This window comes from Pocillopora verrucosa, chromosome 4, assembly GCF_036669915.1.
Source record: "Pocillopora verrucosa isolate sample1 chromosome 4, ASM3666991v2, whole genome shotgun sequence".
NCBI lineage: Eukaryota > Metazoa > Cnidaria > Anthozoa > Scleractinia > Pocilloporidae > Pocillopora > Pocillopora verrucosa.
Window position 1 is genome coordinate 485,733 of NC_089315.1, and position 27,997 is coordinate 513,729.

At 36.4% G+C, this 27,997-nt stretch overlaps 2 protein-coding genes across 11 annotated transcripts; one reads left to right on the plus strand and one right to left on the minus strand.

The window, feature by feature from the left end:
• Positions 1 to 4,720: 4,720 nt before the first annotated feature.
• Positions 4,721 to 11,465, plus strand: LOC131785308 (tetratricopeptide repeat protein 16-like). Its single transcript, XM_059102169.2, has 11 exons — positions 4,721 to 5,146; positions 5,752 to 6,087; positions 6,207 to 6,336; positions 6,688 to 6,801; positions 7,294 to 7,394; positions 7,659 to 7,817; positions 8,285 to 8,373; positions 8,467 to 8,711; positions 9,325 to 9,532; positions 9,716 to 9,855; positions 10,206 to 11,465. Exons 1-11 carry the CDS (start codon positions 4,824 to 4,826, stop codon positions 10,380 to 10,382), a joined length of 2,022 nt encoding a protein of 673 aa, XP_058958152.2. The 5' UTR covers positions 4,721 to 4,823; the 3' UTR covers positions 10,383 to 11,465.
• A 142-nt stretch (positions 11,466 to 11,607) lies between these two features.
• LOC131785309 (uncharacterized) lies at positions 11,608 to 27,978 on the minus strand. Of its 10 annotated transcripts, XM_066165236.1 has the most exons (7): positions 19,302 to 19,443; positions 18,929 to 18,993; positions 17,390 to 17,589; positions 16,016 to 16,122; positions 14,200 to 14,595; positions 13,140 to 13,520; positions 11,608 to 13,051 (listed from the first exon to the last, which is right to left on the minus strand). In XM_066165236.1, exons 3-7 carry the CDS (start codon positions 17,548 to 17,550, stop codon positions 12,438 to 12,440), a joined length of 1,659 nt encoding a protein of 552 aa, XP_066021333.1. In that variant the 5' UTR covers positions 17,551 to 17,589; positions 18,929 to 18,993; positions 19,302 to 19,443; the 3' UTR covers positions 11,608 to 12,437. The 10 variants fall into 10 exon arrangements, with proteins under 10 accessions (XP_066021333.1, XP_058958154.1, XP_058958153.1 ...); XM_059102171.2 differs by lacking the exons at positions 18,929 to 18,993; positions 19,302 to 19,443 and adding an exon at positions 22,889 to 23,075; XM_059102170.2 differs by lacking the exon at positions 18,929 to 18,993 and having other exon boundaries at positions 19,302 to 19,445.
• Between the last annotated feature and the right edge of the window lie 19 nt (positions 27,979 to 27,997).

Genomic DNA, 27,997 nt, shown 5'->3' on the forward strand with positions numbered 1-27,997 from the left:
CGGAAAAATCAACTTTACATTTTTTAATTAAAATCGAGAAAAGCTTGATAATATTTAATTACACAAGATTTGACTTCAAATCTAGTACTTAATCGTACGCTTTTTGGTAAAGCACACTTTGACACTGCAAATACTTGTGATATGCGACAACATTCACCTAACTTCTAACAAAAGGTTTCCACAGAGAGAGGGGGAGTGACGCGGTTTGAACTTCAAACCACATTGTAATGATTCACGTTAGAATACCTTTGATAGGAGTAACATAGGAAACTGGGGCTAATGCATGGAGTAGAGGTGAAGTGATGAACTTCTACGGGAAAAAAGATGTAGAACAAACTTGTCATTTCTTACTCCTCAAATAACGAAGTCAGGTCTTAATAATCAAACCCAATTTTCGATTAATAATGACAAAAAATGAAAAGCCGAACGAAAAGCAAAGCCTCGCTTTGTTTACTTTTTTTTTCATCCCACGCGGAAAGTTTTGTCGTCGTTCTCCTACAGAGCAGTAGCGTCATGGAACAGTCTTAGTGGTGTTGTATTATTGTGCAGCCGGCCAATATGGCGGATCTTTTTAAACACCGAAGCAGATAAACTCTCTGATTCGTGACATAAATGGATTCGACTTCGGGTACATCAAGAACATGAAAATCATGGTCGATAAAATAAGCGACACGAAAATGATAATCGCGTCGAAGCCTGAGAAAGATTCAATCTTCCTGAATGTAATTGATTTACATAACAGAAAAATATGAAGCAAAGTTACTCTCATGTAGAACATTTCGAATCTAAGGGACAGATCGAATCTTCAACATGAAGAAGGATCGATATCATTAATTCATAACCGTGATGTGGTAATGTCTCTCGACGAAAAAGGTTGCATCCTATTTTTGGTGCCTCTTTGTACATAGGTACTGTTGAGAGTCGAAGGGATAACTGTTTTGTCGCGTCCTTCAGTATTACGATTGTTTCGTTGGTTGTTTGATAAACTTTACACAGCATGGAATCGCGATAAGTGAGCATATTTTAAGAAACGATAAGATTTATATTAAACTCGATTTTGAGGCAACTTCCTCGTTAAAACAAAACCCAGAGACTATCCCAATGGTTTGTTTCGTCTGGCTCAGAAGTGAACGCTAACAGCCGAAAAGGTTTGTTCATTCTATTTCGAACACGGGTTTAACTCTGTTAATCATTACGACTTTCTGTCTTTTACCCAAATAAAAGGCTGTGCCCAGGGTAACGCTTCAATTGTACTTCGAGGAGCTGACCAGAACCAGCAACGAATGTGGAATTCCCTCCTTGATCAGCCATACTATCTCTAGGTAAGGATCGCCTTCGCTTCTAAATCAATTTTATTATAGCAATACTGTAGACTAAGGCCTCTTACGTCGGCATTAGTACAAATAGAGAAGCAGAGGATACGCGACGAGGGTAAGAGACTATAAACTGACGAGTGGTAATCCGTAGATTGCAGGTCAGCGCTTTATTAAAAAGTTCAGATAATTATCGAAAAAGCTGAATACACTCTGATTTGTTGGTGAGGATTGCGTCATATTACCTGTTTGATTTTTTGATGAGGTGTGGCGTAGAGAGTAGATGGTTCAGCGTAGTATTAGACCAAAATTGTGCAATTGTCTTCTATCTCAACTATCATGAACGCATTAGTTTCTACGTCGCATGGATTTTTGTCGCCATACCTATGGCAGCTTTAAGGCCTGCTTATATGGAGGAAGAGGACCACAGGTAGGTGAGGTAACCCGCCTAGGCGGTTTTCCCGGTCTGCCAGGTAGGGTAACCCTGTTAGCCGGGGACGCGATTTGCCATTTAAACGTCTAAAGGTTGGGTAACCGCGTAGCCAGGGTCGCATTCATGATACATTTACAAGCGCGCTGAAAACCTCACCCCGGGATCCTAGGGTTGTAAGATTGTACATAAACGTGGGCTATTTTTCGACCACGACTTGGTGGCTTACCTCACCTAGATGGGGTGTCCCACCTTCATGTAAACAAGCCTTTATTGTCTGTAATAGACAGCTGCTTGTACACAATGCATTTAAGTAAATTATTTTCAGTCTTCTGTTTCTTAGCTTGTTTTTTCGAGCTAAAAGCTTTCTGAAAAAGTGAAAAATGCGCGGGGTAAAAACTTCATTCTGAGAAACAAAAGTCTTGATAGCGTTAACTTCTCATATGATTCTCATTCCCTGGTGCACGTTTCGTGCTTTCATATCGTCCTCATTCATTTGTTCCATATCATAAGCTGAACAAATAAATGACCTTCATGCAGGATGGTCCAGGGTTGTTATTGCCTTCGTAAATGTCAGTTAGGTCCTCCAAAAACCACACCTGATATTCTTGACCAGCGGCTACCACCAGTGGAGTGGTGAATTTTAGCATCAGTTCAGGGGAATCCTTTGAAAATCCAAAGAGCTTGTAAGCATGAGCTCTCTGATCTTCTGGGTAAACAACGTTTTTATCTTTATCTGTGAGAATGGTTCCGATGTTCGAATGACAACCCCAGTTAGCTTTTTGCTTAATCCCACAACCCACAGAACCAGAGATGTGAACAAGCCTTATAAAATAGATTTTACCGGCCAAAGGTGTGAAGAATACTCCCGGTCTATCGCTTAATCCATACATACAAACATTGTAAGGTAGTTCAACCAGCCATTTCTCTACGAGAAAGGAAAATAATGATGATAAGGACATATTACTACCTTATCAAACATGCACCTGTTCTGAAATGTCTTGCGATTATTCAAGTTCCCTTAGCTCAATTTGTCGCTTTTACGTAAGTGCCTCAGTAGCCGTTCAACCTTTGATGATATATTCTACTTTTTCTGATAGTCATGTCCATGTGAGAACATTTAAAGAACAACGTGTTGAACATCTCATAAACTAATTGAAAGTGGGGGTGGGACCGTTATTATTAATTCATAACTACTCGATATTTAAATCAACAACTATATTTTGCACATAACTACTTAAGATACTTAAATCACCAGTTATATTTTGCACATAACTAAATTTGATATGGCAATTTCTCGAGCTTTCTGTCTCTGATGATTTATAAAACAAAGGATTACTTTAAAATAGATAACACATACAACGCATGATTTATATATCCGAGTAATATATATAGCGAAGTTAGACATGTATTACACATTTTGAATTTTGAATGTGAGTTAAGACTGTAACACCGTTATTATTAATTCATGACTGCTTGAAGTTTATTGTGGAAGTGTCTCTATTTTCTCAGTTACAATAGCATTGGATGAATTTCCAAAACTTTCTGTTTTTAATAATTGATAAAAATCGAACGGATAATGTGGAGGGAGGGAGGATGACCAATGCAACATTTATTCAGGACATTGTTTAGCTTTCTCTAGCCCAGAAGGAAGGAGTGCCCAGGTGCTTTATGAGCAAGAAAAATCCGGCTCGAGTACTCCTCGGGCAAAGTAATTGAAAGGCCGGGTTTGTTTTTCTTTCATTCGCATTACTCTTCTTCGACTGAGTGCTTGAGAGTGTTTTAATATAAATAGGACTTCTTTAAAACAGTATTAAAAACATAGCCATGCTACGCATGCAGCAGTTATTCTTATTCCTTCTTAAGAATGTGTGGGTTGGTTATAAACTGTTTATAATTTCTCGCAAAGTTATTTTCTTCATTAAAAATTAATTGAAAAATCCTTTCTTTTCCCTGTTATTTGCGAACTGTTTTCTTCTATTTGTTCAACTCCTGACACCCCTAACATTACTGCATATTCTACATACTGTTCACCCTCCATCCCCTTTAGTGCTGACTAGGAGAATTTGTTGAAGAATGGAAAGCACTTCAAGTTGTGGATCACTTGCCTAATTCTCTTTAGCGTAAGATTTAATTCATGTATGGTACTAGGAGGAGAGATAAGACGCTAGTAACTCCTAGGTTTAAAAAGTTCTGTCTTATTTAATTTGTGGACTTGAAACATAATTTCTCTCTTATATATCTGGGACACCGCTGTACCTTTCTTTTCTAAGTGATTAGAATGCTCTCATATTTTGATTTTGTATCCTGACTCAAGAAGAAAGTTGGACCTCCGAAGTGAAAGTGGACGTTGAAAATGGCACTTAAGAGTCGAAATCTGAAAAAAGGAAGGTCGACCATGTAAGTCGAAGGTAAACATGTAGCAACTAATGAATGAAAGTCGTCAAAGGTTGGGAAAAAAAAAGCTCCGAACTCCGAAATCGAATGTTCGAAATCCGAAATCTGAAATCAGAAATTGGAAGTGCGAAGCCGGAAGTCGATAGACGCACTCCAAAATCGAATGTCCTAGATCCGAACTGCATGGCTGAAGTTGGAAATTAGAAATCCAAAGACAAAAGTCAGAAAATTAAAAGTCGACAGACGGAAATAAAACTCCAGACTCCGAAATTGAGTCGATACAAATGTCAAAGCATTAATTCAAGACTACCATACGAATTCTGTTTTCATCGATTGCTTTTTTCTCATGGGAGGAATAACATTGGGACAGATAGATTGCTCTTAACCTTTGAAAACTAATAAAAGGTTTCGTAATTTTCCCAAAAAGTGCTTTTTCATTGTGAAATGGTGAAATTAAAGTCGGCTCCTTCCAGAAGAAATTATCACAGGGAATCGGACAAAGCCGCGAGGGACTAAGTAATTTACCTGAGCCAGCGATATATATGAACACCGTTACGTTTCCATTGAGACACAACAAACATGGCGTCTGGCTTGGCGGAAATACTAAGTTAACAATTTAAGTGTGAATTTATCAACGTTGTGATTCCACAAAAGAAAAAGAGCAGCAACAGTAGATACAGAAAATGCCAATTGATGCACCAGTCAGACTTTCTTCAGAAAATGAAAATGGAAATGCAGAGGAAAAAAGCGATGTTCCCTCTCTTCAAACTGCTCTTGTAAAATTTGTTGAACCACACTCAGAATCGGACGAAAACAATGGCGAAGAGCCTTCGCCTCTTAGCCGCGAGGTTACCAAAGAAATACGGAAGAGAAGGAAGACTATAGTTAATTCGTTTCGACTGGCAGAGCTAGTTCCAACTACGAACACTCCTCACTCAAATTACCGGAGAAAGTCGATTGTTGTGTTAACAACAGAAACTGTCATAGACGCCAAAGCTGAACAACAGTAAGTATACGTTCTGTTTTGAAATTTTAAATGTCTTCAGCGGTGAGAAGTGTTAAATTAAAGTGATATCAATTATAGATCTTAAAATCGATCATTTTAAGTCTGTTAAACATAAAGGCATCCCACCATTTTGGAGTACTTAGTACTTTTATGACCACGTATAGCTGTAAACATTAAAACTTGATAGATTACCTTCCCTTTTTTTTTTTACTATTTTCGTCTATATCTGTAGAATTGTCCTATCTTTCCCTGGTACAAAAGTGGTTAGAAAACGTTTGTTCAATTTTTTTGTGTGTAAAATTAAAGTTGACCACTGAGATCCTCTAAAAAAAGGGTTTACTGACTGTTATTTTCAAGACATGTACTTGTATTTAATTATTTTTATCTTTCTTACTTGGGTTTTATTTCCTTGTAGATTATTTTAGAAGAGGTCTTTTTATATCTATAAGGCATTATGTCTGTCTATTCTTATCTCTTGTTAGTTGAATTTGGTATTTTTACTGGAGAGGATATTTTCAATCCCTTTTGTTTAGCTACATGCAGGCGATACACATTTTTTTATTGTGACAGTTAGTGATTTATCTCTTTTGCTATTTTTATTGCAGTTTCACTGAAGGCCTAACATTTGCTGAATTAGAAGATCATAACCAAGCCATAACATCCTACAATAAAGCTATTTCTCTGAAGCCAGACATTGTGAAAAATTATATTGCAAGAGGGGAGAGTTACTTACAGATCTGTGACTTTCAGTCAGCAATTTTAAACTTTAAAAAAGCATGTATATTGGATCCAGATAATGATTTGACTTATTCTAGATTAGCATTCCTTTACTTTTTACAAGGACAATGTTTATTTGATGAAAAACTTTACAGTGAAGCATTGGAATCATTTTCTAGAGCAGCTGAGATGAAACCTGAGGTGATTGGTTATCACACAAGGAGGTGAGAGACTTAATCCTGGGTACTAATATACTTAATGATGATGATGTTACTCATTCATGACCATTGAAATTGTACTTTACCTTTTTTTTTTTTTAATTATTATTATTATTATTTTACAGTGTGGCTTGCTTGGCTGCTCTTCAAAGACATGGAGAATGTTTAGCACTTGTTAATAAACGACTTGAAGAAGAAACTGAGAACCCAGACCTTTTCATCATGAGAGCCAGACTTCATGAACTGTTCCGTAATGTGAGCAATTGTCTAAATCAAAGGCTTGAACTTGTGTCTTAAAAATTCAAATGTTCTCCTTGAGAGAGAAATGTATTGTTTTCTAGTTCCTCAATCAGTCAAGTCATATCTCAGTGTGAACACAACCATAGAATCTTTATTGATGATTTTATTTACAGTTTTTAACTTTGTGAAGTGATTTTAGAACACATTACATACTGTACAATAACAGTTTTTCATTATGGGATTAATTCAATCTATAAAAATTTGATGTAAAATTTTAAACTGTTTGTGGTTAGAAACTTAGATTGTCATCCTTTTATCTGGTAGAGATTTTCTCTTTCTAACAAATGGTTTTACCATATTTTGTAGTCAACTCTTTGCTACTATGATGTCAAAGATGCACTTGCACTAGCTCCAGATAACACAGAAGCTAAAACTCTTATGGCATCACTTGAAAAGAGGGCAAAGGACAGCAGACAACAGGTAAGTATGGCTAATACCAACAGTAATGTGGCATTATTTAGTCTCAACTTGAAAGTGTTACAATTAGAAAAGTTTACAAATGGGATAAGAGAGATTGTAAATTTTGAGCTTGGTGAAGAAATGGAGAAATATGTTTTTTGCCTTATCATGAGCAAGGGAAAATAAAAAATTCTGAGTTCCCATTAGGAATCAAACCTCAGACCCTCAGATTCTGCACTCCAATGCTCTACCACTGCGCCACAGAGACTCTATGTTGATCAAGTTTAGTTGTTCTCTCATGACCTTTTTTAATTTTCTTATCAAATCTTCAATTTTACATATAATTTTGATATTCTATTACCGAGTAGCTGCTCTAATTATTGTTTGGTGCAAGAAAATTATTGGATCAATATATCAGATATTGGTACATGTATTCATTTCTTGGTTAGCTTTTATAAGATTTCAACAAAATTTTGTCGCTGACTTAGAGATATTTTTTCTGGTCTGTAATAGGCCATACAGTTACATTTGGTTGGTAAGGTAAAAGAGGCTCTATCCAAAATCTCCATTGCTATTGAAACTAATCCATCCATGGCAGAATTCCACGTCTTTCGGTAAGTGCACAATATACTGTTTTTCAAAAAAACCTTATTGAAATTAGAGACACTTCACCATACAGTCAATTAATTTAGCAGTACCACAATCAGTCAGCCAACAGTTCAGTGAATCACTCAGGGAGTCAGTCAGTTGGTCAGAGTTACAATGTAGATGCTTTGATTACATTACTGTTAGGGTGGTACGCCCTGTACTCTATGTTCAGTATGGAGCCCTCTCTTGATTTCCTTGTATTCCAAGATGACATGTGTGTATTTCTTTAGTGGCAGTCTTCATAGAAGGATGTCTGATTTCAATGCTGCTATAGATGATTATCTACTAGCCATGGATAAAACTGATCACGAGGAATCAAATGAGACATACAAGGAGGCACAGAGACAGTTACTTCTCTGTTATAATGACTTTGCTGTGGAATGCTTCAGGTAAGAATAATAAGGGTCAGGGTTTGACAGAAAAATTTTTTTTCCTGCCTGATTATGGTGTTTTTCACCATTGATGCAAGGCCCCTCTTTAGTGTTACAGCTGCCAAATAGAGAGATAAATTCATTTTCATTGTTAGATTAGAATTATGTTTGAACCCAGATTGTGATTGAAATGGCAAAGTTTACAGTTTACTCAAAATTTTCTGGTAGCCAAGTAAAATGGTCGTCTAGATACCAGCATCCTCAATAAAACAGTCAATGAGGCAAAGCTACATGTATAAAAAGCCTTGAAAACTCGCAAAAACTTTGATGCTCTGTAACAAAATTTGTTTAAACATCACATGTAGATCTGATATATCTTGAGTACATGTAAAAGCAAATTTTGTGGAGCTTTTACTTGAAATTTCTGGTGCATTAATAATTTGTTAATTAATTAATTGACTTATGCATTTTATTTTGGTTTTTAGGAAAGAATTCTATGATGAAGCAGTTGTTCTTCTGAACAAAGCGATTAAAGGGGAGAAAAAAGAAAAAGGACTGTATATCAACAGAGGAGGTATGTAAACTTTACTTTACCTAACATGTACAAAATGTGTTATTTATTTAGCAGCAAATTTTCAATGTCCATTTTCCTTTATCTTCTCTTTAGATTGTTTCTTCCGGCTGAATGAGTTGCACTTTGCTCTTTCCGACTACCAGCAAGCACTGGAGATGGACAACAGTGATTGGTCCGTGAGATGCCGATTGTCGATTGTTTATAATGAGTTTGGTATACTGGAGTATTACAACAGACATTATTTGGAGGCTATTGATCATCTTACCACGTGTATCCGCTACAACCCCCGCATTGGAGCTTACTACCTGTCACGCGCCAGGGCCCGGTACATGATCGAGGTATGGTACAAGATGAAATTCCTCAATTTCATGATGTATGAAAAGAAATCCGCCATGTAAACTCACAGGCTGGAATTACAGAACAGTAGCTTTGACACGTTACGGTGCACCTTCGCAATTAAACGCATTTAACTCGAATTTTCTCTTATCGCCATGAGTGAGTGTTGAATCCAAAGTCCAGCGTTGCAGGCGAAAATTTACTTCCTTCATTGTTACTAAGGGGTACGGTGAAAATTAAACGGGGGGGGGGGGGCAGATGCCCAATTTAGATCACATTCAACCGCTGTTTGGGGGGGGGGGGAGGGTGAGAATGACGCAGTTCATGGATGTGAATGCAGCACCAAGAGTAAACTGCGTTGGTGAATGAAGTTTTGGAATCGTGAGTGGATTAAAAAACTTACTGTGAAGTGAAAAATTTGTAACTTATGTGGCTGCTTTCAATTTGTTGTTACTTTACTTCAAGTGACCTTTAAAGAAGTTTGAAACCGAAACAATCACTTTACCTCACCTTCATATCTGTCTTCTTTGCTCTGTGTGTTTCATGTAATAATTATGTTAATCCACGCCGATTAACATAACGAAAATAATCACATGTTTGTTTGTTTGTGTGTAGGATTTGGACGGAGCTCGGTATGATGTTCTTATTTCACTATCTTTGGATCCAGAAAACAAAGAGGTTGTCTCCATATTTTCGCGCCTTTTTCCTGGGAGATCAATCACTGACGTCATGAAGAGTCACATGGGAATAACAGCGGCGCGTCAGGCCGAGGCTTCCATCAGAGAAACAAACAGCTATCAAGAGCTGTCTCAGCATGCTACAGGTACGACACAGATGAACTAAATTAGAGTCTAGGTTGTAAGAGCGCTTTAGATCCACTAAACACTTCTCTCTCAGATTGAGGATTAAAATTGAGTACGTAAGCGGGCCTGATTTACATATCTTGCCGAGTAAGGAAATATTAAATAATAATTGTTTTTATATTAATGTTTATCTAATACGACAGGTGCGAAGAATTCAGAGACAGCTGCCAGATTTAGTGGCAAATCAATTCTCCCTCCAATTCGTGGCTCGGTATTCCCTGAAATGCGAGTTTGTATGGAGGAACAGGATTTCCACATCAATATTATAAAGGGGAAGAAAAAGGTAGATAAATTTTTATAACCACAAGTTGCATGCCAACTAATGACAAATAGCAAAGACTGTTCATATAAATACTTCTTTTAAAATAAATTGTTGTAATTTGATTTTTTTTCTGTATGAACAGCGAAATTTTATGCGAACTATGCTGGTTTGAAATAATGGTGGCGAAGTTTTCGAATACACCGTGTCAGGAAATAATCAGTGATAGGAATATGTTTACTTCTTATGAGTAGAGAACTAAGGTATTTCAAACATGAGTGATAAAGGAACATCTTGCAAGCTTTTGTTCTTGAGGATCCTTCTGACTGCTGATTAAGAAGTATCGTTTTAATTTTGTTGTCCATCACTTCCAGGCTACGAAAATGGTACATAAGGCTCTTAGTGCTCGCCAAGATCTGACATTCAGAGGTCCAAGAGTCCAGTCCACATTGGGTAGTTTAACAATCCCAACAGAAAGGAGTGTAGTGAAGTTCGATGGGCTGTCTGATAAGAGAACAAAAGATCAGAAGGCTTTGGCTTATCTTGCTTAATAACTTGGTCAAAGAGATTGAGGTGTCATGGAGAAAGAGAAAGAATGATCAGGAAAATTACAGAACTAGAATAATCAAGACAACTATATTTGAACTGTTTTATGACTGGAAATGGCGTTTGAGTCAGAAATATAGCTTTAAGCCGATATTTTTATAAAAAATAGTTTTTGTTTTTGGTCTTCTGTGGATCAGTTCAGTATCTGAAAAATACCAAATAACCTTTCAAATGTCAATTTTCAAGAAGTTCAAATGTATATCATTAAGACACTATTTATTATACCAAAATGTAATTATGTACATAGTTTGGAAAAAAGTTATTGATTAAGACATTGTAACGTATTTTTGTTTGAGCAAATTTTTAAGGAAAACGGCTTGGCCTCTTTCCGGATGAGTTTCAGTGCCGCGATGAACCCAATAAAATGTGGTTCTAATGGAATACCCTAATATTTGAGACATTTAAATCTATTTTCGCGGTAACGGACCGTTATATGATTCTTCACCCAAGAATTGACGTACGTATTGTATGGGTAGAAAATGACATTTAACTTAAATCCTTGAGTTAGCGCATCACTTCGAATTCAAATGAACGTCCCTTTTATTAGCCAAAATTGAATATTAGCTTTTCTTTCCCCAACTCATCACCTTTCCTTCCCCACACTGTAATCACAGAGACTGTGAAACACAAAGGATACATATGTGTAGTAATGGTCTCGTCCGACTTAGGGTATTGATACCGTACTTGTTTCAGGCGGTAAAAATGTAGAGTTTAAGTTATGTAAGTGACGGCGTTGTGTGTGTTTGAGGAATTGAACTGATCGTTTGCATCATTTCCACCTTTATTTTCATCGAGCACTCAAAACAACTATTAGCCATACAGGATGATGGAGTTTGGAAACAACCTGTTTGAGAATCATCTGTAACGCCATTGAAAGCCAACAATTGTTAACGGTTGTTCGAGGGGTGGATAACGCTATCCTGTGGATAAATCTGTACTCAGTGGATTACGCAGTGAATGGCGATTTACTTGTTGGAAAAGTTTATATGTCCTTCGAGTGACTTGGCCCTGCCTATTGTAAATTAATACACAGCTGAGTTTTTGTTTGCGCACAAGCGCTGCATGACTAAACGCTGTCATATCCGGCTCCCCGTTTGAAAGGTTACTGTCCCTGAGATCGGTTAGTTCTCTGTATGCGGAATATGACAAGAGGCACAGTACTGACGCTGATACCTTACTTCTGGTGCGTTTTATTTTTTAACTTACAAAATTATATTTAATTTGTGATCTTAACTATAAAAATTATTAGAGTGTCCTAACAGGGTGTCACTATCATAGCAAACCTATTAAGAAAAAGAAATTGTCTCTGAACAGTTTCCTGAGAAACACAGATTGTGTTGGTTAAGTTTTGGATAGCTCTATCGGAATGTTTCATCATTGACACCAGATGCTGAACTTTCTTTTGAAAAGGCGAACCAAAATACCTATCACTAACAAAAATGGATGATTTAATGAACAATTGGCACTTAAAGAATAGCTTTACATAGCGCAGCTACGACATCCATGTAAATTTCAAACTAGTTGCTTAAGGTTAGGAAAGGTTTTTAAATGAAACCTTTACCAAGAATAGATATTTGAATTTAATAGTTTGTTTCTTTTATGTAAAATGTGTTTTAAATTTCCATAGATGACCAATTAAGGCACGTAAGTCATTATAAATAGTAAATTAATCGTTATCTAATAAAGCGACTCACAACTGCTATAGACAGAAATAAAGCTTATCGCAGTTCATAACAGTTTAGGTGATAAAGCTTAGGTGAACGTAAGAATGTTCCCAATATATCATTTTTTCGAGTTTGCCATCGCATTAATTCATTCTCTTGTGGAAAAGTCTCCACACCAACCGGCATACAGTGAAACTGACTGCAAACAGATGAGCCAGATAGCCAATGAATTCGAAAATGACAAAAAATTGTATACAACATCGAGATGCTCTCGTCCATATGTCATTGATTCAAACTTTTCTAAGTTAAGTAAAATTTCTTACCATTAGTTAAGAACTAGATTTCATAAAATTCAAATTGGTCCTCTTTCTTTGTATATTTCCCGTCGTGCCCAGCGGGTGTAACAACAGCTTCTGACTTACGTAATGAACGTAATCGGCGACTTTTAGACTTGATATACTTCCTCGACAGCAGATTCTCTAGGCTTGTGGTTGATTGAAACCTTTCTTGGTCAATACTCGTGCTAGAAGATGCAAATACTCTGGCCTCAAATCGTCTTTCTGCTTCAGGTGTCTCTGGAGTGATTTTTATTTCCGGAGCTTCCACGATGGAGTTACCGCGAGAATGATCAGCGGCATGAGTATTAGCATGGGAGCGCGAAGATTGTGCAGAATGATTAGACCTTATACTGGTCTCACTGAATCGTCTCTCGTCATTATACCCCATAGTTGAGACATGTGCAATGCTCGTTGTCATGGTGACAAGGCAGGAGTGTAATTTGTCCTTGTTACGATTTTTTCCGTATCCGTAGTAAGTTCCTTCTGAGTCGTAAATGCTTCTGACGAGGAGCACACCTACCACTGATAACATAATAGCAGAGCACGTGAGTGGAATGCCGATCAGGATCCCAAGCTCTGTAGCTCTGGAGTAAGGCAGATTCTCTTTGCTACCTATAGGCAAAAAAAAAAAAGAAAAAATTATAAATATTTTAAGTTATGTTATTAAAAGGAGAACTTTTGAAAAAAATGAGATACTCACCTTTCTTACAGATGGACGGAAGTCGTTGGACACATGAAGCATCTTCCCACCATCCCTTATGAATCATTTGCACGCATGCGCCGTTCTTATCGGGCTCTCCAGGTGCCCAGTTATTAAAAGTGATTGGTGTTTTATCAATCCAATGGAGTTCTGAATCAGAAGATAGCCTTTCCATCCCCAGCCATATTTTAATTTTACCAGGTGGACCTAAAAACTTCTTAACTAAATCAAAAATCTTATCATTTTCTTCTTTGTTTGCAATTGATAGCAAATGAGCAGAGTTCATCTCACAGAATCTTTCAGCGTGATTAAACTGTCTCAGTTCTTTAACAATTCTGTAACATAAATTTCCCTCGTGAATCCAATCTTCATCACAAGTTCCTGTCAAGATAAACAAAGAACAACTGTCTATTAAACTGTTTACTAAATCCTGGGTCGATGATGGTTTTTGTCCTTCACCCGCACCACTCCCTCCCCCCCCAAAAAAATACCTCATGGACGGTCTATTTTAATAGCCTGAGGGACTGGCGAGGGCAGTTAGGAGGGTAAGTTGTGCCAAGATTAAAATCTAATCACTACTCACAGATTTTTTTAATTTTGCACAGCAAAGAATGCCCTGAAGGCCCATTCACCCTGGTTCCTGTGTCAGTTAATTTAATTAAAAAGTTAGTGACGTTGGGACAACAAACGCCAAACAAAAAATATGGGAGTAAAGAAAATTAGTCTCAAATTCTGCTCCAGACTGGCTGTCCGCGCCTTAGGCGTCGTGAATTTAAGATTTTGAATCATACCTGCATTTATTCTTTCTTCAACCCCAAACAAATTTAGTGTCTGAAATGTTTCATGCCTAACTGTTGGCGAGTAAGCAAACGTAAAGGGCAAGAATAAATAACTGAATGATAAATCAATAGGCGAGTAGACTAATGAACGAAGACGTGACATTTAAAGACTTCTACGTAAATACGTTTCGTCAGGAATAAGTGAAGAAACAATAAAAAACATATGTGGTGCATTAAGCAATATTTGGCCCCGAAACTTATTGATAAGAGGGTAACCTTACCTTGTGAATACTCTAAGTTTGTTTCTGTGACAGCTGCCGTTTGTGAATTCAATTGATTTTTCCCTTGAGATGTTTCACTTGAGAGAGAATTGTTAGCTGGCGGCGAGGGTTTGATTATGTGCGCACTTGATGAAAGCGTATATGACGGCGTTGGTGAAAGAGTTGCTTGGGCATTTTCCCACTGAAGAATCGCTGTTGTTATGACTTGTAATTCCAAAGAAATAATGTTCTTTTTTAGTAATACATTAACGAAGAATATAAGCAAAAGATTCAGTAGTACGTTCTCCAAGTGAAGACGAGATGCAAACTTTGCTCCGTTCAAAATTGTTCTTGATCCATCCATAAGTAAACCCGCAATTAGTCGAGATCCTGGAAGGAACTCGAAAATGTCACAACCTTAGAAAAGAAGAAGAAAAAATAATCAAGACCAGGCTGCCCCATACATCCTCAGATTGTACTCATAGCAGAAAAGAAAAATTCTAATTCACCATGTTGGAACTTTAAGCCTAGAAACTCCCATTCTTTATATTTATTCATATGCTAAAAAGTGCGATTTTTATCAGACGGGCGCATTTCCTGACTACTTTTGCGGTTTTCTTTTCCAGAGATAATCATGAAAACGATAGCAAGGCGGGTTAAGGATATACACCCCAGCAAGAAACATATGGAGAGATTATGACGATATTTATCTTAGAGCTTCTCACTTATATGCATTTTACGTCTTATCAAGTTGTTGTCGCTTTTCTATTACTAGAAAAGATCCTGTTTAGTTTTGCTTCATTTTGTTTTGTTTTCCTTTTTATATTTTATCATGTTTAGCCTTTGTAATTTTAACCAGAAAATTGACTTTTTTTTCACAGCTTAAATGGAAGTAAGTTTCCAGAAGTTTCTATATGTTTATTCAACAACGGTATAACATCTGTCTGTCAATAACATTTCTCTTACATCACACAGTTGAAGTTACTTCCTGATAAATGAACCTGAAAGACGCATTGTGTCTATCAAGCCCTTTGATCCGCGTCAGTAAGAAACACGTTCACTTTGTCACCTGTGCTATTGTGCTCAGACGCCATTGGTTATTTAAACCTAACGTTCCATCTCACGACAAATCCCAGTGGAATACCATCCCAACATCAACTGTTTTGGTATTATAATGACTTTTACTTCACCTCTGTTCTGAGCTCGCATGATTACTCAGACTGCCATTTGATATTCACCGTGGCGTGACTCTTGTTATTTTATTCACGCAATGAAAAATTCGTGGTTTCCTGACTGTCCGAAGTTCAGGCTAGCATGCTATTATACTTTATATCACGGTCTGTATGTATCTTGTTTATCAGAAAAGATTCATTCCGCCACCATCGGATTCTCAAGTCGTCCTTTCGGACTTGATCAGCGAAGGTGAAAAACGAAATGAAGACCTCCAAGATTTACTGGCAATAGAGCAAACTACTCTGTCCGTGAGCTGTAATAATCTGCTTGATTGAGTTGATACATGTGTTACTTATTCTTTATGCTAATTTTTTCTTGGCAGGCAAGTTTAAAAGATGTTATCTAGTACCTTTTCAAACGAATTTGTTAGTCAGGAATTCGTTGGCAAGTTATGAATAATTTAAGGCATATGGCAAAAATGTTTGACTGACTCCACTGGCTGAACTTATCATGAAGGACGGATCACTTACTTTGTATACTCAGCGAAAACATCATGTCAAAACCTCTACGTACAAGATTAATTTTCTGATGAAAAGCAAAGAGAAAAGTATCACCAACATGGGCATTACTCGCCGCCTTACTGGACTGTGTGCATTGTTCGTACCTGTTTTTGTGTAATCCTCGAGCAGTTGATCAAATGTCTCGTGATTTTGTTGACACTGCTCATGAACTTTGTCTCCACCTTGGCATTTCTCTATTGCAAAGCAACATCTAGAAAGAAGCGGAGGTAACTACTCAATGAATAAGTGATAAGGCCCTTTTAACTTTAGTCATCATGTTCTAAGAAGGTGCCCAAAACTCTCGTTTTATAACTCGCGTTACCTTGATATTTTTTCTGCGTAAATTGAGAGAAAAAGTTACCAAGTAACTGACGACAGCTTCTGACCTTCACTAAGAAGAAATATTTTTGTTTGACTCTTTTTTCCGGGCAATTGTTATTCTTGCTATAAAAAATATATGCTATAAATGATCATCTCTGTCGCAGACAAAACATCGCCCCCAAATCTTAACTGTGAGATGCATGTAGAGGTCTTGGTTTCCGCTCTGGCGTTCGTATTTTGAATATTTTCATTAACAGCCGTTTTTCGGACAGCGTCGTGCAGACAGCGTGGGTGTTGAAAAGTGAATCTTCTAAAGTGATTCAAAACTAATCATGCAACTCTAGTACTTTCTGCTGAAAGTTTCCATTCGTCCCTAAAAAGGTCACAAAATTGTACATCTAAAGTAACTTGCTGCCATCTTAAAACTAGCTGAAAGACGCAAAGCAGAAAGTTTCTTATAGCTTCTTAGTACAGTCTTCATGAAATAAAAAAGGCGAATCATGCGCTTAGCCGTTCGCCGAGATCACGCGACTTTGTTTACCATCCTGTTGGTCATCTATTTCCTCAATCGCCGTATCTTTTTATCATATATGTTCGGTTATGCCCAGCAGTCGAAAACTTTTCACAGAATCTCCGCTGAAAAACTATTTCAACTTCGAAAGAGTATCAGATGGTGTTTGGAAATTTTTATCAACTCCACAAATTAAAATACATCCCTATCTCTTCATGCTGTATGCTTATCCATGCAATAAGCTCATTAATTCGAATTTCGCTTTTCCGTATTTTCTTTTTAATTTTTTCTATGACGAAGTTACTGGTATTAGGTGTATCAATTAGAAATGAATAAAGGATGGCTTCTTCTTAAAATGCATAATCCAGCCAAAAGGTTATGAAAACAGACAGATTAATCAGCTAGAATATGGGCGTTATGGTAATGTTGAAAAATTTATTTAACTATCAAATTTACGTAAAACTGTACATCACGTACAGGAGAGAATTGCTAATTGCTAAATTGTGGATCACAATGAATTTTTTCACTTCCTATTGAAATCGAAACAAATTAATAAATGTCTCGTGCAATTTAGTTAAACTGTTTCTCGGTTTCGCTCCGCATTTCAGTTTGAGGGCAAATACTTTTGGCCACAGATGAAACAAACCTCGTGTCCATATGGATGATGTCACTGCTCACCACTAGTGCTTGTCGCTGATTGGTTGGATATAGGTTAATAGTCATTACCGAGCCCCTTTCATAAAAGTGCCATGACATTATTTCTACCAGTGACCCTAACATGACGATAACAGAGACACAGCTACGCATGGCTCCATGAATCCGTCACAGTAATACAACATGAAGGACCTGAAGGAGATTTTTGACAGGTCTAAATAAATTGCCATGGTACAATATAAATTTAAAGGTTTAAAAGCGCCTCAAAGACTGTACACAATATTCAAGATGGATCATGAAAAATAATTAAGATCAGTCAGAAATACAAACACATTTAAAACAAATAAACGAGTAAGTAATACGAGTGTTACTAAATAAACAAATGAATAAATTTATTCATACAAACATTCATACAAAGATGAAAAATAACCAAATCGAGAAAAGAATCAATTAATCAGTGAAACAACAAACGAACCAAAACCGAAAGAACGAACTAACAAGGAGCGAAAGAAGGAACGGCTAGCGAACGAAAGTACAAAGAACGAACAACTGACAAACGAAAGAACGAACAAACAAACCACTGACGAACGAAAGAACGAACAGACGAACCCGCACTGGCGAACGAAAGAACGAACGAGCAAGATAAGGAATAGATATTAAGGCTGTTAAGACTGATCAAGTAGCGTTTATTTAGCCTTGGGCTTTAACTTTTCAACAAGCCAATATAAGCCACATTACGCTTGTTACACAAATAACTTCCGTTTGTAATATTTCCATCTATTCGGATATTGATCTGCATTTACACCTCTTAATTAAAAGAAAACTTAAAATATAAGAGGACTAATATGAAAATAAGAACAGCAGGATGGGAACAGCTAGTAAATAAAACCAACCATCAAAATAAAAGATAAAAATTGAGAAAAAATACTAAAGAATATCTTGTAAACACTATGTTGTCACTTGTTTTCCTTGCCCTAGCCATAAAATTAGACTACAATTGTTTTCAATTCTTACTTCTTATTAATAATCATTTTTTTTAAATTTATTTTTCAATTTGTCTCACTTTATGCGGTTTACAGTTCGTTATCGATATCAAAAGGCATCTAACTCTTTATTTTGTCTAACCTCCGAAATTTCAAATTTTATCCTTTGGTATATGTACGAACACCACAAACCAATGAGAGTTCTGAAGAAGAAAGAATTTGAACGAATTCACGGTAAATTTATCACCTTTTCCGGAACAACATAATGCTAATTTTGTTTCCCAAACTGATGAAGGGAAAGGAAATCCATTCAATATTTATGAAGTTTAGCTTTTGGCGGCGTTAAATATTCAAGAGATGAAAAGGCAGTGCTAGAGACCTCAAGGCATGGATTCATTTTAGACAATGATATTTGCATGGACGAGTTATCTTAAGACTGAATTCGGTTGGATTCTTCCTTGTAGTCCTTGTGGCAATGATGATCCATAAAACGAATCCATTAGTCGGCTAAATTATTTACCAAAAGGAATCTGCATAAAGGGACTCACAAACTCCGCGGCTGAAGAGTAATTTCCAATACTTTTTGGCCTGATTACCTTAATCTGACACGGCTCTAAGGTCAAGAAAATATAGGTCGGACACAGTGTGAATAGTAAAGTTAAGTAGCTTACAGCGAAGTCGAGAATTAAGGCAAGTTTGCTGAATTATTGAAGTACGCTTAGTGTGTAGTGTAACAAGTATATTATGTCAAATGCTATATATATTTGTTAAGTATGGCTGATTAAAAAACGGTGTTTACGGTCAATTTCGGCCCGCTTCTGCTACGTTAACTCTTTCATTGACTAAAACTGGACCGGAAAGTATTTAACGTGTGAACTCACAAGAATCGGTTCAGAAAATTATTAACCAAATATTGCATACCTTACATATCTAAAACGCAGGATTCCTAACCAATACGACACTGCAATTTACAGCTGTAACCAAGAAAGATTTATAAAGAAAAACGTTCAGAACGTTAAGTCGACTTATCCAAAATGAGACCATAAGCCATAAATTATGTGTAAGTTTTAATCTAAGCGGCAGTGGCTGAGGTATTGTCTATTGTCTTAGTAACTATTAATATTTACATAAGAATGATGATCTGGAATAAGTTAGGACAAAAAATGGTAAGCCATTATGCTCTTAACTAAAAGGATTAAAGGTTATTTTTAGGAATGTTAACGGTAAAAGCTGTTTGTTTTTCTGGTTAGAATCTCGAAAATTGTGTAGAAAAAAAAATCGATGCGTGCTCAAGGAAAGTCTCTTTTCTATTCACATTTAGAAGACACCTGCTTGTCGCAGCTTTCAAGATGTCTTGTCCTGTCGCTGTAGGAAGCCACATGTTTTTGTAATATGGTGTAAACCGCATTTCATATCTGCAGTTAACAAGCATATACAAGTTATACACCTTGGTTAAGGCTATATCTTTGAGACCAAAACACAAAATGTTGATTAGCTGCAAAATAATGTTAAATCTTTAGATTTTGTAAGCGGCTGTGGTGGTTTTCGGCAAACACTATGAAATCGTGGTCTAATTTCGTTCCAAACGGTCTGTTGTGTATGGTAACCCAAACGTCCTTAATTTCCCTTTTGGTAGTTTGTGACAGTTTTAACTCAGCATCAAGTTATCAGCCGAATCTGTGCACATTGGCGCTACAGAATAATGTTCTTAATCTTCTAGGATTGTAAGAATTGAAAAACAATTTTCATCGAGAAGTCTTGACGATCCCATTCTTTATAGAGATTCATCACAGGGGTGTTTCTTTACTAATCAAGTCATGTAACATATTTTAGATCCTGCTTCAACAGTTCAGCGTTCTCTAAGAACTTACAAAAGTTGCATTCTGCTGATTTCAGGATATTTACATTAAGAGAAGCGCTGGTAACTTGGGAGCCAACTCAGTAATTGAACGCCCAGATCAATATCTGAGGCATAGAATCCTTGACAATGTTTTTTTTTCTGAAACTGTCATTCAACATGTACTTTTTATCCCTATTTACACCTAACTAACAAGCAAACCTTCTTGTTCCTCATTGTTCATTCAAAAGCTGTACATCCCTATTATTGTAAATTAATTGCGCCGAGGCTTCATCCAGTGAAAAGCCGGCGATGTGGGAGGTCTAAAGGCCGATTGCAGCGTGGTTCAAAACCATAATACATTGTTTTGTCTCTAAGACACTAGTTTGCATTCAAATTTTTAATTACATTAATTGAATTAAAAATTCTGTATGTCGTGCCTGTTTTTTGGATAGGCTTATGTTTTAAAACCTAAACTATTAATTACTCGACATGACTATTAACAGCTAATAGAGGCAGTTCTAAGCTGTTGATTGCTGTTTAAATCAATGCCAGTGGAAGGCATTTGAAGTCCTGATGAACATATCTTGTAAAATATCAATTATTACCAAGGTTGTTGCCCGTCTTTGAGCCTTAGAAACAATCGCTTTGTATAACTGATAAAATCTAAACATGTGGCATATGATCTTGAGCCATGATAGTAAATTACGAAGCTTATGTTTTAAGTAATTAAATAAAGTGCTTGCTATCTATTTGCACAAAACAATCAGTGCAAATTTTCAAATGTATCATTACGCTAAAATTCGAGAGAAAACCGCGCATGCGTGGCTATGAACAGAGTCCAGTACTGTAACTTCTACATGGAAACACAAACTGTTTTTCCAAATTCAAGGGCAGACCTTTCTTAGCCAATACAATAAAATAAACTTATTAAACAAAATAAATAAAGACCGAGCATTAATCATATGAAATACGAAAGAATTCATCACAATGAATTAATTAACAGAACATTAACAAGCAGGAGTTAGGAAAACTGACGACAACAAGTACCAAGTAACACGATTATCATTGTTTGGAGTATAGTTCACATGGGCTGACAATTTTCGTGACTGGGAAAGCTTTGCCCTGATTGAGTCAGCAGCGAAAGAATCGAACCATTACTAAGCCGTATTCCGCTTTGAGTATTAAAACACCGGGATACAACTCCATCACACAACACCAAATGTATTTTAACGCAAAAGGCTCAGTCTCAAGCATTTATCAATTGTTTTTCTCGACGAGATATCGGTCTGCATCCCACAGAGATGAATCTTTAGTTCTCTGTGTATTCATTTTCTGGAGTTGCTCAAACATGACGAAACAATTTAAACAAATTAAATCGTATTTCAAGGGTTAAATGGCTCATTTACAACTTGAAACCCACACGGAGAAAAAGTTACGGAATCTTATGGGTTAAAATGTTGGCTTTTTTTCAGGAGATATTCATAGAATGATTATAAAATAAAAGAAAATGGTGAAATTATTTAATGGAATTCATTTGGCTTCCGAGTAATTCAACTCACTTAAGAGCGTTAGCTCGACAAAACACGCAGCCCACATTCCTTCGAAGATCACTCGCATTCATTTAAGATGCAAATTGTTATGGAAATGTTTGCAAGCTAGCGGCGAAATCGTACTTCTTGTTTTCTTGGTTTACTTTTAACGATATTGGACGGGTAATTTATCATTGAATGAGATCTGTTAGAGTATGTACAGCGATCCTTGCCAACTTGACAACTCTAACTAGGAACATTTTCAAGGGGAACAAACACACATGATGCTTGACCAAACTGACTGCGCTCACCCATTGTTTACAAGCAAACAGATTTCTTCTACGTCTCATGGAAAATAAAAATCCCTTTTTACGAAAATGACAAGAAATTCACAAGTTGAAAAAGGCCAGTTGAAACAACGGCATTCGTATAAACCTCAGATTGCGCATTTCTACCGGGGAAAAGAATTTGGTTGTTGCCACTCCAAAATATTGCTTTGACGTAGACATCATAAATACTTGCTCAATGACAACGAAATGAGGAAGGAAAACAGTCAAAAGCCACAGAACAAGCTCGTTTAAGCTAATCTTCCCTCGCTTTCTTTGCCGGTAAATGACAAGTACACTCTCATCAAATCGATGTTCAAAGCTTTTAATCACAACTGGATACTAAAACGTGTGATTGGAGCAAGTTGTGTACGACTGTGTTTGTCTCCGAGAGACCTGAGATTGTCACATAAAGCGAATATAAATTAATCACCGAGTAAACACGAATGAAAGCTGCCATATGAACATCGCTTTAGCTTCTGAAAACACACACCGTGCCGCTCACTTCATGACACTCAGTTTTCAATTTTTATCTACTTGAGCTTTGACTTCGTTCAGTCAGACTCCAAGAGTAAGATTCACTAGACTAAAGAATCTTGAGGACTAGGCATATTCTATGAAGAAATGTAGATTGTCAGATCAAAATACCTCCCTTAAAAACGCATTGAAATTCAGAGAAGCTCTATTCATTTTGGCATTACGTTTGATAAACAACCAAACGTCAGTTTAGTTGCTAACTGATCCAGTTCGGCTATTTTTGTCTCTTCGAATATCTTTGGAGCATCGAACATATTTACAATAAAATTTACCTACTTGTAACGTTATTGAGCATATCTTGATCTCTGAGTGTAAGTTCTGTGCGCCATCGATTTACTAGCTAGCTGGAAGTTGTTCCATACTGCGAGGCTGTTTCGTGGTCTTCTCATATCTTGATTAATCCATTTGGCGAGTAATGAGCCTCATATTAAAGACAGTCTCGCTTCAGCGCTTTCACTGGATGCATTAGGACAGCAAAGCAGCGGAGTGGAGCGAACAACAAATGCGTAGTCAAATCACTTCTTTTAGAAGATTAGAACTTGTTAATCGTTTGAACAAAGGAGTTTGAATACTGAATAGGGGGTGTCATTTCTGTGTTTACTTTGTTCATTTTCGAGGGGCTGTGCCAGTTAGATGCAATCGAAAAGCAAATATAGAATTTCTGATAGATTGGAATTGGCTGAAAAACGTAATATAAACGAAAAACAAAAGTGGCTAAGTTAAAATTATGTGAACCTAGAATACTTGACTAACATGCCACACTGATCATAAACAATATAAGTAATTATATTTTTTAGTCGAGATTAAAATAAGACGGTGCGTTATGAATTTATGTTTGAAGACTTTTTTTTTTCAGTCATGGACACCTTAAAAAAGAAAACTTATTCTCGTGAAGTTGGAAATATGTTTTTACGGATCTTTGTTTTGTATTAATCTGATGCATTTCTTTCTAATAGCGTTACTGACTGTAATGATATTCAAACAGTAAGCTATTCTCTTTTTTATGTTAAAAGCAATATAACAATGCAGAATACAGTGTTCCTTTGTTGCAGCGAAAGCTACTGATATGTTTTCCAGAGTAATAAAAAATCGTATAACATAAATCAAATTTGGCCAGCTGTATATAAAGCCGCTGACCAAATGCTGCAACTCCAAGACTGGACCGTTGACTGGACCTGATTTGAGCGAAATTTTACACTTCTTTAGGAAACTCGAGTGGTACCCATAGGTGTAAATTGAGACTAAAAGATGCATTATTGAAATGTTTTTTACATTGTAGCCAACAGATAATTATAATCAATTAGGACACCGTGTTTGAGTTCTCTGGGATATGCTTTGTACTGATGACATAAGCTCTCTATGAAATAGTGGTCATCCAGGGTTTTAGTGATAAGAAAGTTAATGGTTACCTCAGGCGAGGATAATGGTCTCATTATTTTCTCTTGGTTTTAATAGTTCTTAAGTAATTCAAAAAAGGCAAAAAACTTGGTTTCTAATGACGATTTTCAAGTTTCTTATTTAAAATTTGCACACATCATACACAGTTAATATTGTTTTTTTCTGTTTCGTTGGAATTTTTTTTTTGGCTTTGTTTGCAATTTTCAGTATTTTTTTTCGTTGGCAATTAACTTATTGCCATTAGACAGCTGGGTCTTTATCGCTTTCTATGCTCAGAAAGCTGGATGATTTGAGAAGTTATAGCCTTAGTCAGCTCAACTAAGGCATGACTTTAAGAGTGCTTCTTCTTACGACGCTCTGCGAAACATAGATTTTTTTGTTTGATTCTATCAGTTCAGCTCAGTTATTTATGTGATAAGGTGGGTGTATTTAGCTTGAAATGCTGCAAGCAGTTCCATGATTATTCAAATCATTTCTGCCAGTTCCATTAATTTATGTCTTCTTAGGGGTTAGAATGTAGGCTCAAAGAGTAAAAAATCGGAAAGGCAAATCCTTGACAGGTAACATTAAGTAAGAAAGAAGTAAATGGACGTGGATTGCAATAAAATTTCAAACCTATACACGTTAGATCATTACAGGCTATATTTCTTAGGATATATACAAAATTTTTAAGTTGATATTTCACTGAACAGGCCGACGTGTAATAGATCGGTACAAACACTTTTTTCATAGTAATTTTTTACAAGGTTAGGATCAGGCAGACTGAACAAGTTTTAAAGAATATATATAAAATGAAAGGAAAATACCGAATATGTCTTGTATTGTTGATTTTTACGCATGCTGTTTTACAATTTGTTTTCTATATCTTCAGTAATTTTGAGGTCACTCGAAATTATTGTTTCATTTTTAACATAATAATGCACTTTAGAATTCCAATTTACTTAAACGTGCAGAATAACTTTATTTTCTGATCAATTTTTATAACTGATCCAGAAATAATTGCAGGTTCATTTTGTTCTTGGATAAATGGATAACTTTTTTCCTCTCTACTCGGTGTGAGAAGATATGCACGCCAATGAAAGTTAATCAAAGATAAACTGACAACAATATGAAACAGAGATGAGAGTAATGCGACTTTCACTTGTTATCCGCTTTACGTGAAGAAAGTATAATTGCGTTATTTCAATTCGGACAAAATTTGATGCAATCTTGATCAATATAGGACGAAAAGTCTCGGTTATCAAAAATGACAAACAAAATCAATAGCTAATGGGTTGTTTTGTTTTTTCATTTTCAATATCTATTTATCTGAAAATCTAAAGAGGAGATACCATTTTATTAAAATGATAATTGAATTGAAATAGACGACATGATGTGTTTTCATTACACCACTCGTCTAATTTTAATTTAACAGCAGACAAATCATCCCAAAATAAAATATTATTGCTATTCAAGCCGGGACCAAACAAGAATTGGCTAGATTGTTTCCCTAGGGCAAAATCATATCAGATGAACCAGATATTAATTAGAGCGAAAAAAATATAAGTATACTTGAAACGCTTCTGTATGGTGTTCTATTAATATCATTAAGGGATATTACAATTTGTTATTTCATCATTTTATATTTAGTTTTATGGGAAAATGATCTTCAACTTTTCCAAACAAACCAACATATACCATTTGTAACCTTTCAAAACCATATACCCCTTTCCAACTGATGATGACAAAAATGCAAGTCTTTGAAGTTTTCTGTCTCTAATGTGACTGAATATTGATAAGCAGACATTGGATTGTCACCCAACAGGTGTAGGTAATCCTCAGAATTCTTGGTAGGGATGTGCCCCCCTCCTCCCCGCGGGGGTGCCAAGGCCAGTGGAGAGTGTTGTAAGGTCTATGCCGAACTTCCCCGCACTATACCGGTAACACTGTCTTGTAGCCTTGGTAACAGAAAACGGAAAGTTTGACTTCTCGAGGCTTTCAGTTCATATTTTCAAAGTTAGCACGGAAAATTATATTGAACATGGCATGCAGTTGTTGCTGTTAAAAACGATTTGAACGCTTCTCAGAGACGTAAGGGGGGACATTACACAACTAGATTCAACTGATATTTGCATGGCGTTTCAATGTGAAGCGAGAAAGTCAGTTTTAAATTATTTTCATTTGGAGCGAGAAAAAAATTACAAAAACCTGCATTATTTCAAAATAAAAGATAGCAAACTTTGTGTCCTTGTATCACAAACTACATCTTACATGAACTTATTTTCACCATTGTGTTCAAAACTAAAATCTAAATGGCTGTGAAAAAAATGTTTGTGTCAGTTAGTTTAGGGGAAAAATGATGAAATATGTTTGTCTTTGTTTTAACATAACTAATTTACCTTTGTACTCAACCATACGCATTATCTTTGAGTAGTCCTGAAAATCTTCGCAATGAATAGAACTTCCGTAATAACGCTTGGCTTTTAACTTGGAATCAAATATTAGTTCGTATAAAAGCCATTCTTCGTCTTCAATTTTCAAAAGAGATCATGTTACGCGCGTCCTTTACTTTTCCGGCTGTGAATTACAATTGATTTTTTTAACATCCATCTTTCAAATATACACACTACCTTCGAGTCATATACTTATAAATTAACAAAGATTTCGCGTCGACCGCTACAGGGGCGGCTAGGTTTAGGCGACCTAATTATTTTTAAATGACAAAATATATATCATTTCCAATGATGGTGATATTTGGCAATTTCTTGGTCACGTATTTCGTTTTTTCCATTACTATTGCAGAACGACTACTCAGTTTTTTGTTTGGCATAACCACAGCAGGGAGCAAACAAAACTTATTTTGTGTTTCTGACAAGCAGTGCATCATAAAAGAGTTGTGAACTGTTGATTTTCAACTGTGATTAAAATTCAGATCCGCCAGGTGAACTGATTCGGACATAATAAACAAATTGTCAATGACGAACAAGGGACCATTCTCCGCGAGATACTCCATGAAAATTAGTTCAAAACCTGATGATTTAAACTAGCCGAAAATGTACGAAATGTAAAACATCGCTACCAACCTTTGTCTTTCATTCTCTCACCTTATATTTCGCGGAAACTACGAGTGATTCCTCACGGATCACCATTATCATTCTCAAGTTTGACGCATTCAACAAAGATTTTAATTCTACTGGTGCGAAAAACCAAAACAGGACGTTACATATACGACTTACGCACCTCATAATAAAACTCTCGAGATATTATTTTCTCCAGTACAGTCCTAAAATTAAAACCATGCTTTACAAATAGATCCATCCGGGCAGTTTCCATCAATTGGTTTTAATCTTTCATAAAAATTTCATCGTTCCTTAAAAATTCTGCGTTTCGGTGCAGTGAGATGAAATCTATTTTGGATAGATTTGCACGGTATCAAAGCCTTAAGATTTTAGTTATTGACACTTTTTGAAAGGAAAACTGGCAACAAAACCGACCGGAAAATAAGCGTCATAAAAGATCCTTCCCAAAAACACAGGAGAACCATGATTCGCGAACACCTTTTCTTGATTATCGTTCTTTGGAGGGATTATATGAACCCCTTTACAGACAGACAGTAATAAGGAAATAAAGAGTGTATGTACTCACCCACCACGTCTAAGGAATATGCAACTGTGCAAAGAAAAGCTCAAAACGAAATGTTTCCCAAACACGACGGCTCTCCTGCAGGGGACATGATGTATTGAAGTTTTTCAATTCACACACGAGCTTGTTTCAATCGCAGGCCGGATGGATGAACACGATAAACAATTTATTGCGCTGGTTTGACGGTGAACGTAATAATTTTTCAATAAGCCCTATAGGATCTGAGCTGCCAGAATTGCTCTGTATACGGATATTAAGCTTCCTATTCACAAAATAACCGCCTTAATGATGTAAGATGGAAGCTTCAGTGTCAAAATCAGTCCAGGACGACAGAAGAAAGTTTTTCCCGTAAATGAAAGCTCAAGT

What these genes read in the sequence shown, in the direction of transcription:
- LOC131785308 (XM_059102169.2), top strand. Translation starts at nt 4,824, where the DNA reads ATGCCAATTGATGCACCAGTCAGACTTTCTTCAGAAAATGAAAATGGA. An exon ending in ATTGGTTATCACACAAGGAG is followed by an intron (nt 6,088 to 6,206) that starts GTGAGAGACTTA and finishes ATTATTTTACAG; the next exon opens with TGTGGCTTGCTTGGCTGCTC. An exon ending in TTTGCTGTGGAATGCTTCAG is followed by an intron (nt 7,818 to 8,284) that starts GTAAGAATAATA and finishes TTTGGTTTTTAG; the next exon opens with GAAAGAATTCTATGATGAAG.
- LOC131785309 (XM_059102171.2), bottom strand. Translation starts at nt 17,550, where the DNA reads ATGCGTAGCTGTGTCTCTGTTATCGTCATGTTAGGGTCACTGGTAGAA. An exon ending in ATCATCCATATGGACACGAG is followed by an intron (nt 16,123 to 17,389) that starts GTTTGTTTCATC and finishes GCTTCTTTCTAG; the next exon opens with ATGTTGCTTTGCAATAGAGA. An exon ending in TCCGTCCATCTGTAAGAAAG is followed by an intron (nt 13,052 to 13,139) that starts GTGAGTATCTCA and finishes TTTTGCCTATAG; the next exon opens with GTAGCAAAGAGAATCTGCCT.